Source organism: Anoplopoma fimbria, chromosome 16, assembly GCF_027596085.1.
Source record: "Anoplopoma fimbria isolate UVic2021 breed Golden Eagle Sablefish chromosome 16, Afim_UVic_2022, whole genome shotgun sequence".
In the NCBI taxonomy this organism is placed as follows: domain Eukaryota; kingdom Metazoa; phylum Chordata; class Actinopteri; order Perciformes; family Anoplopomatidae; genus Anoplopoma; species Anoplopoma fimbria.
The window spans coordinates 9950162-9961078 of NC_072464.1; the positions used below are offsets into that span (position 1 = coordinate 9950162).

Consider the following 10917-nt stretch of genomic DNA (forward strand, 5'->3'; position numbering starts at 1 on the left):
CCTGTTCTCAAACAACCCTCTTGATTTTTGATTCATAACTGGGTATTTGACTTGAAGTGAATGTAACGGTAAAACATGATGAAAGGTACAAACTAGTCAAATATGGAGTGAGACAGCCCCAGTTTATTACTGCAAGACAGCTGGTTGTTATTTTGGTAGCTGTTGTTTAGACACTAACACGGCTCAGCTCCACTGCATCAAGAAAAAATAATAAGTCAAGAATGAGTTCAGAATTTTTTTTAATGAAAACACTTTAATAGAAGAATCTTGATACAAAACTTGAATGCAAATATTTCTATTAATACTTAAAACTGTATAGTGAAAATCAAAAGGTTACATCACTTATGTGTATAGTACCATTCAAACATAATATAAAAGATACGAGGTAAGACTGAAGAACTCTACTTATTACAAATGTCCTCTCTGAGCTTCTTTCATAATGGTAAAGGGAGTGATGGAGTGAATAAACTTGAGGTAAACCACATGTACCAATGAATATTTACTAAAACAGTGTTGTAGATTAAGACCAGTTTTTCCTTAAGGCAGCTCGACACACAGCACCATTTATTTTTCGAAGACCAATCTAGCAAGAAGCAGTGAATTATGTCTGGCATGGTGGCTGTGCACTGCTCAGTGCACAATATTATGAAATGTAGGCCGTTGCCAATGCATTTTAATAATATAACAATCTCTGAAATACTGATAATCAGTCTCCATATGACCTCATTTTGGACTTCATCAACCCATTTGATAGTTACTGTATGTCTTCTCTTTATCACTGTTAACATACTGCTTCAACCGGCTGGTAAGCAGTAATACTGACCAGGCAGTAATAATCGTCTCTCTGGCACATAATGAAAAGGGTTTCTATGTGAACAAGCACATACTGCCTGTTCAAGTGTATTTAATGTAGCTGCTAATAAGTAAATGTCGGTACCTATCCCGTTTCCTCCCCCTCTGCCCGTACCTCATCAATACTACAGATGTTTGCCGACATATTATTTTACCATGATTAATCTCAGGGCTGAGCAATACATAGACAAACTGTATCACTATAATCATTTTGAAGTTTTCTTATAATGAATTACAATACAGAATTTACTATTAAAGTACATACTTTTCCTATACAAAATTCCCATTCAGGGTCATGGTTGGGAGTATATCCCAGCATGCACTGGGGTAGAAGTCGGATAACCCTTGGGAGAAGACAGCATCTAACACCTACAGACAATTTTGTGTTTTTAATCCCCACCAAAAGGCCTTTCCAACAGCAGACATTTTGACTTATCACAGGTGTTACTACCAACATTAATGATGGCTCTGTTCTATTCAAGTGTCCCCGTAAACCATGACAGTGAGCCAGCATGCGCATTACCAGGACTAACAAAACCGAGGCAGCAAAATTAAGTTCAGCCATCGCTTATTGACTAACAACACGGTTATAATCGATAACAAGGAATTATGGCCCCGTTTCATTTAGGACGCCCAGGACCCTTCAATTCAGCTGTGTGTACACTGCAATAACATGCCAAAATGGCTGCTATGAAAAGGGCCTCTGTAATTCAAGCTCGAACTGATTAGAAATCGGTGGACAAAGTCACAGAACACATTTTTGGCCATAACTCAAGGATTCATATGCTAAATATGACTATTTCACACATATAACACTTTTATCACGGGTAATCCAAATGTGAACACATCGTCATCTTCAGTCTGTGTCAGAAAAAGGCCTTCTGCAGTTCTTTTAAACAATCCGTTTGAACCACAAATGTATTATTTAAATTTCTATCCCCCAAAAGACTCCCGACACTGTTATACGCTTCCTTTAAAATCCCCCCTTTTATTACATTATAGGCCCTTCACTGATTACTGCTGATAAGAGCTCTACTTCCATGTCATATCGTAATAGTGGGGTCAGATTTTTAGATAGTTCAAGTCGTAATAATGAATGGAAACTCTGACATATCCTACATTGACACTTCTGTTATATTAACAAATATAGACACCTCGATTATTCAAGCTGATGAAAACCCAAAGTAATGGATATGATGTTTCATTGTCAATGTCCAGTATTTTTAACTCTCACATGTCAAACTCTGCAGGCACAATAAGTGGAAACACCTTTGTATATGGACCATCGGTGTGCAGTACAAGCACCCCTTCGTCTGTACCTGAATAGAGTATTTGGATGTGAAACCTACTTTCCTTAATGTAATAAAGAGAAAGTTTAAAATCATCTGAAAACAGATTGAAAGACTGCATGTTTTCATACTTTACACACCTGATGAAGGACATGTTAAGGCAAATTCTGAGGACATACCATAATATATATATATATAGTAATAAGCAAATTACTACAACAATCTGATCATTTAGGTTACAGTAGTTAAGGCTTCCTATTGATTACATGAATCCACACCAACACTTGCAAAGACACTAATGGTGTGCACCTGGTACAACATAGTGGAATTGATAATGTGCCTCTTCCTGTTTCCTAATAATTTCAAGTATGGAGTACCAATGTGTCGACAGATCAGACTCCATAAACTGCACCCCTCTATATGGTCACAGATAGTGTCGAGGGTGTGAAACCCTTGCAGTTCACTAGTAAACTGAGTACAGTCTAAAAACATGTCAACAGACCTGCTTGCGTTCAGGCTGGTTTTTCCTCCACCTCCTGCTCTTCTTCATCTCTGTCATCTTTAACGATCCCTTCATCGATACTCTCAAGCCTCAGTCTCTGACCGTCCAGGTATCTGGGTCTTGGTGCTGCTCTTGTCGTAAACAGTCCCTCCGGAAGACCCAGATCTTCCCCAAACAGGGTGAGCTTAGCATCACTCTCGATAGCCTTTGCCAGACAGGAGGCGAAGGTGTCCAGAGTCTTGTGAACCTCTGCGTGGACCTTAACCGAGGACACGCTTGTGTTTTCAGCTGAGGAGGAAAAACGCAGACACTATCAGACGAATGTTGAAAGGAATCAAATCTGGTGGGATGTTTTGTTTTGTAGTTTGCTGACCACAAAGTACATTTTCAAACCCTCAGTGAGTATGAAGTGAACTCCCTTCCCCTTTAATGTGTTTGTGTGGCAGTGGAAATGATACCTTTGGCTTGCTCCACCTGGTCTTCAAAGGTGACTGAGCTCCTCCTCTTCCCGGACGGATTCCCGTGTTGGTGTTGGTAGGAGGAGCCGTCTGTGGAGAGGTTATCCAGCAGCATCACGTCTGTGCCTGTTTAGGTAACAATTACAGAAAGAAGGCGGGTTAATTGAGAGCAAATTGGAAAAGTTGAAACATTCTTAATTAAAAAGGAGACAAATAGGGCTGGGCTACAATCTAATATGATAATTCATCAACTCATTAGAATCATATTGTGATGAAATATATATATTACGTCTAAACTGATAGACGTAATGATTATATGTAGACTGAACAAGCACAAACAAACTCAAATCTCCCAGAAAAACTTAAATTAATGAGAATATACTCAGTACTTTTCATATGTGTTTGTTGCTTAAGAGTATACTAAAATCATGTGATGATTTCATAGACTATTTCTTTATTGAATTACCAGAAAACATGTTATATGGTGATACCATTATTGAGATATGAGTTTGGCCATATATCCCAACTCTAGACACAAATGGGATAATCATTTGTTTCTTTGTATTACACATGACATAACTTGCCATCCTGAACTGAAAACATGAGCTGTGAAACAAGAATGTGAGGGTGACTGTTACAAAGCTGTGGGAGTATGACGCAATAGAGTTTCAAACATTATGTTTACACATGCCATGAATCCTTTTATGTTCATGTTAAGATTAACAGTTGAGTTTTAAAAAGCAGAGTTTTATAGCATGAACACATTCCTCAGTAAAAATGCCTCTTCTGCTGATGTTACACCCACTGGTTCCTAGTTGTTAAGAAAATGTAATAAACGATGATTGTAGTTCTGGAACAATGAATTGATTGTCTATTAATTGACAAATAATCACCCCCAAATTTTGATAGCAAATAAATTCATTGTATGAGAAATTCATCAAGGAAAAGGTTTAAAAAAAAAAAAAAAAAAAAAAAAAAAAAAAACTGGTTCAAGCTTCTTAAATGTGATAATTTGCTGCTTTTCTCTTTGTTATTATCTCCACCAAGCGTTGTTGGTGCTCATTTATGACTGTATGCTCAAGGACCTCTTCTGGTTCGGGGAGCCACACATATTCTATATTTATGGTAAAGATTTTTGAACAAACTAAATTCTAGCTGGAACCATTAGTCAATTACTAAAAAACAGAAACTATTTTGATACATGATTTGTTTTAGTAAATTCTTCCAGCAAAAATGTCAAACACTCTTTGGTTCCAGCTTTTAACAACAGTAAACAGATCCATCTGTGGGTTTATGACTGTTGATTAGTCAAAACAAGTAATTGGAAGAAGTTACCTTGGCCTTTAGGAGGTTTAGCAAAAGTATTATGTTGTTGAGTTAGGACACACAGAGGAAGATTGTTTTCCCTCTGTGCAACACTTACATGAGTCCTGAGTGAAACTGAAGCCAGTATCCCCAGTGCTGCTTCCTGGGGCCAGCAGATGCCCTCCACCAGCCAGCATGGCTGTCAGGTGTGGGGACATACCCAGATCTGAAAGAACATAAACAAGATCTTGTTGAACAACATCATACAACACATTTATCACAACACAGAAATGTAAATTGAAACAGGCTGTAAACACTGTACATGGACCACTTATTACACTAACATCTAATCCAGCACTCTTTGCACTAACACCTTTTTACTATTGTTTCTGTTTACACTTTACAGAAACAGTTTAATCTGTAAATGAACATTGAACCTACCTCCTCTGCACATAATAGCTATGTTGGCTTATTTATTTATTTTTTACAGCTTTGTTGTCCCTGTTTTGACTGTATGTCTATGTGTATCTTCCTGAACATTTTTCTTTGGGTCTAAGATTTGGTATCTTTACATAAAGAGATCATAAATAAATATACAAAAAATGATGTCCACCTTCATTTGAAATGATTTGAATGACAAAGACAGCCAGTACTGTTCACCCACCTGTGATTCTGTTGGATATGCTGAAGAGGCGGGACGTCCTTTGCCGCGTGGCGAACGACTCTCTGTAGTAGCGATCTCCGAAACACATCCCAAGCAGCTCCTTCCTCACAGTTTTATTCCACAGACCGTAGATGAAAGGGTGGCATACCGCACTGCAGAACGACAGCCACGCTACCAAAGTCTCCAGTCCCTGAGACACACTCCCTTGTCCCCATAAAGCCTCGGTGCACACCACCCCGACATACGGCCCCCAGGTCATGAGGAACGTGCCAATTACCACCAAGATGGTGACGAAGGCCTTGCACTGACTCCCTGCATACACGAGACTCCGCCGGCTTCCATTAGAGGAAGTTGAGGTGCTTGAGTTTTTACGTCCGTTCCTCTGAGCTCCAGTGGAGTCATCCTTTGACACAACAACGGTCCCACAGTGTACTTTCCTGGCTTTCATGCGGGCAACACGGAAAATGACACCATAACAGGCAAGCATGGTGATTAAGGGGGGGAGGATGCACCAGATGACCCAGAAGGCCGTGTAACTCGGCTCTCTGTGCCAAGACGCGACACAGGTCCACTTGAAGCAGTCAAACTCAAAGGAGGACCAGCCAAACAGAGGAGGCAGACAGCCCACCAGGGAGTGTAGCCACACATAGGCGATGGCAACGACTGCCCGGTTTCCTGTGATCTTCATGGGGTAGATCATCGGGTAAAGTACTGCGTAGTACCTGTTCGAACGAGAAGTGAACACAGTGAGGAAGGGAGCCCTCTAGTCCCAAGTACAGAGACTGCTCAGATTTCAGTGAGTGATACAGAAGCTTAGAGCTAAAAGCTGCACTTCCCCGCCCCCCCAACAATGCTGTTAAGTGTTTTCTAAAAAGCTGCATACAATAGAAAAGTAGGCTTGGCAGAAGAACAAAAACATGCACTGTTATCACAAACTCCCAAAGGTGATGAGGGCAACTCCAACAGCAGTGGAAACAGTGAGGGCTGTATGCGACAGGGCTAATTTACAGTAGGTCTTAACTACAATGTGCTTGTTATTTCTGTTGTCAGGGATCACAAAAAGTATTTTGTGATCCCTGACAACAGAAATAACAATATAATTTAACCAGAGTGAAATTCAATGTAAATTTCAATCAATCAATCTGATGGGCATCATCAAAACCAAAATAAAATTAACTTAACTTTAAGACTGAAAAAAATGGATTAACTAGCTGACAAAACTATTTATCTTTTAGTCAAAAAATAAAATTCAGTTTAAGATTTACCAGAGCTCCATGTTGTCAAATCTCTTACGCATATAAAACTAAGAAGCTGGAGCTAGGGAATCTTTTTAACGACTTAAATACTTACATTTTTAATCAAATAGTTGACAAACGTTTCTGTTAGAACTAGTGTTTAAAATGGGTGTTCTTTAGTTAGTTATAGTTTTACAGTACTGATACCAAGAGATACATTTGTTGATAACCTACATTGAGAAAAATAAACGTTTTCCTACTTTTATATTAGACAAAGTGAGCCCAGATGTGTCACTGTCTCATTTTATCTTTATACAAAAAAAAGCCAAAAGCCAAAATTACACAAAAAAATATTTTTTCTAAAAACAGGAACTAATCTCCAAAAGCCAAAATAAAATACAGTCTAAAATGATCTTAATCATTAAAATCTTCATCTGTGTAGGCTGTTTGATTTGTGAATAAGTATATTTTTTCTAAAAACAGGAACTAATCTCAATCTACTTAAAAATTAAGACAATATTTTGATAAAGGAGATAAAATATCCCAGAATATGAAAAAAATATATCAAATTTATTTTTGCTGTATATATATTGTCCCTCAGTAAGTGGTATTATCACTCAGCCCTGCAGATGAATGGTTCATTCATATCAGTCCACATTTAAAGTTACTTTGTGTAAGCCTGTCTAATGCTTTTCACTTGATCTGGGAAAATCTCCAGAAAAATACCACAAGCTAAGTGTGTGGTTAACCAATCTTATTTACAAGGTCACATACTGACCTTAAAGGGAAATGTACCAAAAACTACATTTCACAAGTTTGTGAACATGAATGTGTTTCTTCCACAGCAAGAAACAGCACTGACCTGTCAATGGCAATAGCTCCAAGGGTAAGCATGCTGGCTGAGCTGATGAGCAGGTAGAGCAGGGCGGTGAAGTTACACCAAACCACCCCGAACACCCACTCCCTCTTTGCCGAGCTCACGGCCACAAACGGGAGCACCAGCATGGACAGCAGCAGGTTGGACACGGTCAGGCTGAACACAAACTTGTTGCTGGGTGTGAGCAGATAAGGCCTCCGATAGAGGGTCACCACAATCAAGAGGTTCCCCAGGCAGGCGAGGAGTGTGATGGTAACAATGGAGACCGACTCCAGGGCAGCCAGACCCTCACCATTCCCCACTGCAGTGCAGTTCCTACTGATGTTCATGGTGTGAGGATGGGCCGCCAGACAGGTGTAGGAATGGTTGGTGACTGTTAGTGGAAAGACGTAGTTAAAAATGATATTACAAAGAAAGCTTAACTCTTCAAACAAATGTTAAAATCTGACCGTTAAAAGGAGAATGTTACATTACTGCTGTGTGGCAATGCAGTTTTGGGGTGCAAAGAACCACTAATTTCATAGCTGAAAAAAAATGCTACAATTTCCCAGACCCAAAAGTTATTTCTTCCGACTTCTTGTTTTGTTCGACCAACAGTTCCTTTGGTATTAAAAAGTAAGGTATTAAAAAGTAAAAGTAAAATGGAAAAGCAGCAAATCCTCACATTTAAGAAGCTGGAACCAGAGAATGTTTTGGCCCTTTTGCTTGATAATTGAATTTCATGAGAAATCAATTATCATTGCCTATTAATGTTCTGTCGTTTCAGCTCCAGTACAGTTCAAAGGCAGATTGGATTGAGATGCATGTACTGCATGAGAATATTACAATTATTTAACATTAAAGGCAGACTTTATGTTCATAGCGAGTGATCTATTACACATCTCAACCAAGTTTCAAGGGCCGGCTATTTGATTTTCATACTGCATGGAAATGAGTGGAAACCAGGGGCTTCAAAAATGTTTGTAAAGTTAAGTATATTTCATTAAGTATTGTACCTAACACAAAGTATCGAGCTACTTGTGTTTCCATTTTGTGCTGCTTCAAACTTAAACTCCACAACATTTCAAAGGGAAACATAATACATGTTACTCCACTATATTTATATGACAGCTGTAGTTACTTTGAAGATTAGCATTTTACATAAAAAGACATATCACAGATTTAAAAAAAACACGATTTATTTGTAGAATAAACTATCCATCAGTATATAAAGTGGCAATAGTTGCTCCAATTCAATCTGCTACAACATTAAGTTGCATTAAAATGCCTCTTACACATTTGTGCAATATTGTAGCTAATAAACAACATTATAACATTGACTGTGATTGTGAAAGGAAGACATGAAATAAGTAGTTTTACACTGCTGTTTTGCTACTTTTAAGGATATAAATAGTATTTCTACCTCTAGCTTTACATTTGAGCATCATCAGTAATGTTAAGCAGTTGAACAATGAGCAACTATTCATGGGCTTCAGCGGCACACTCAGAAGTGCTTGTAATAAATCGCATGTTTGCAGAGTTAACGTTTAAGCAGAGAACCTTTTGCCGTTGGTGTTTCAAACGTAACCCAACGGCTAACGAACGTGTCAACCGTTAGCGCCGGTTGTTAACATTATTTTAACCGGAAAACACAACTGTTGTCATCTCCCAGCTCTTGGCGTTAACGTTACTCGGGTTATCTTTGCGGGGTTGTTCACGTAAAATGACAAGTTTATCCCAAAGTCCAGCTTAAATGTAGACTTCTGTGCAGTTAGCGCCATGCAGATAACCGTAAACCGCGTTACTGTGTGGAGCTGCAGCGCCGCGGACACTGCTTCACTAACGAGCAGCGGCTGGAACGACTACCGTTAGTTAGCCCGGGCTAGCTCCCCCATTGTCCCCCCCACACACACACACACAGCTCTCCCTCTTAAACTTTTACCTGCTTTGCTTTGGCGCGTTGGCTCCACATTTTCTCCTCGTCAAAGGAGAACCGTCCATCGTACTTGTCCGTTTTCACACTGTAGCCCAGCGGTAACCGAGGGCTGAGCCTGCACAACGTCCAACAAGCCCCTCGACATTAAGAAGTTCTATAACGCTGGTCCCTCAATCACGGACGGCCAGCTGCGGCTGTAATGGCGTCCTCCTCCTCCTCCTCCTCCTCCCACCTCAGCTCCAACTCCCTCTCCTCGCAGACTCCTTCAGTGTGTGGGTGGTCCGCTCCTCCATTGAAAAATGGTCTTATTTCGCCATTTTTTTCAAGTATTGTGCTTTTTAATCATCATGACAATGTGGGTGTTGAAAACCTGAAAAGTACATTTGATTCTGATTCCGGTGCAACATGTAGTTTAGTTTTTGTATTGATGTTACTAAAAAAGATATATGTGCGCATGTGTATTTCCTTAATGACAGGCTGACGGTGTTTATGAATGAAGCTCTACGCATCGTTTTTAATCTGAGGGGACCACCCACGTGGATCAAAGCTTCCCGCACATAAACAACGCGTCAGACAGTCATTTCACGTTATCCAATCAGCGAGAGACGTTCCCGACTGCATCCATCGGGTGGCGCATCTCCCTCCTTATACTTCTATGCATCCCATGCGGCAGAGCAAACAGGAGGGAAATAAAACTAGTCATTTGCATATGAAAGTAAAACAAAACAAAAAGTTAAAAGTGCTACAATTGATAAGATTTGAGGAAAAAGTCACCAAAGTAGTAAATATGTCCACGTAGATATATTTGTTAAAAACATGAAAAACACAGAAAAACAGAATTATGATAGACAAAACAACATCCTGCTAGCAGTGGTGGAATACACATTCAGATCTTTTACCTATAAGTAAAAGTAGAGATACCAGTGTCTTATAATAATAATAATCCATTACAAGTAAAAGTCCTGAATTCAAAACATTACTTCAGTAAAAGAACATAAGTATTATCAGCAAATGTACTTAAAGTATCACTTGAATTACTGGCATAATGACTCCTTTCACAATGTTAGATTATTATAGAATATTATATTATTCTGCTTTAATCATTAACAAATACATATCAGAGCATAATATTGCAGTCTGTCAATTCTAGATGCAATACAACATGAAATACAACAGATACATACTGCAATAATGCATTCATTAAAAGTTCAGTATAAGTGATTTGTTTTATAATTAAAAAAAACAGTGGTATGATCCTTTGTGGCGTAAACAAAGCATTTGGCAGTGAAGACAAATTTATAGATGTGCATTTAATGGGCTTTTGCACAGCGACTGACGTGCTTTCCATCAAAAAAATGCAACAACATGTCGGGGCAGCGGCTACGTAAATACCATCTGAGGACTACAAGAATGTTATTGGTCAGCTCGGGTTGATTTCATTTTGTCATGCCAGTTTCCGATGCTGTTGGAGAATGTTGTGAAGTGAAGACAACATTAAACCAGATGAAGAAAGGCTCAGTGAACTTTTCCTTTTCAGGAACAGGTCTGTAGAACTTATGCCCGCCACAATCCTCGTTGTTTACCACAGTTAGGGGTAAAGTGTAAACATCAGTCTTTGGCTTATAATTAAACAGCGAGGTAAGGTAAATAATGCCATCCGTGCTCTGAATCAGGAACTAAACACAGTTTACTGCTCTTGTAGCCCATCTAGTGTTATGGTTCTATCAGTGGCTGAAATCAGACAATGAACTATGAAGAGGCACCTGCAATAGGACTGATATACTTCATGCAAGCAAGTTAAACTCCACCTTATGTTAAAG

General features: G+C 39.1%; 1 protein-coding gene across 1 annotated transcript; it reads right to left on the reverse strand.

Annotated features, from left to right (window-relative positions):
• Nucleotides 1-2301: 2301 nt before the first annotated feature.
• Nucleotides 2302-9311, reverse strand: gpr161a (G protein-coupled receptor 161a). The gene is made up of 6 exons (XM_054615624.1): nt 9104-9311; nt 7168-7555; nt 5071-5792; nt 4525-4632; nt 3102-3227; nt 2302-2931 (listed from the first exon to the last, which is right to left on the reverse strand). The coding sequence occupies exons 2-6, from the start codon at nt 7509-7511 to the stop codon at nt 2654-2656; spliced, it is 1578 nt and encodes a 525-aa protein (XP_054471599.1). The 5' UTR covers nt 7512-7555; nt 9104-9311; the 3' UTR covers nt 2302-2653.
• Nucleotides 9312-10917: the final 1606 nt, after the last annotated feature.

What these genes read in the sequence shown, in the direction of transcription:
- gpr161a (XM_054615624.1), bottom strand. Translation starts at nt 7,511, where the DNA reads ATGAACATCAGTAGGAACTGCACTGCAGTGGGGAATGGTGAGGGTCTG. An exon ending in GGAGCTATTGCCATTGACAG is followed by an intron (nt 5,793 to 7,167) that starts GTCAGTGCTGTT and finishes TCGTTCGAACAG; the next exon opens with GTACTACGCAGTACTTTACC. An exon ending in CCAGGTGGAGCAAGCCAAAG is followed by an intron (nt 2,932 to 3,101) that starts GTATCATTTCCA and finishes TTTCCTCCTCAG; the next exon opens with CTGAAAACACAAGCGTGTCC.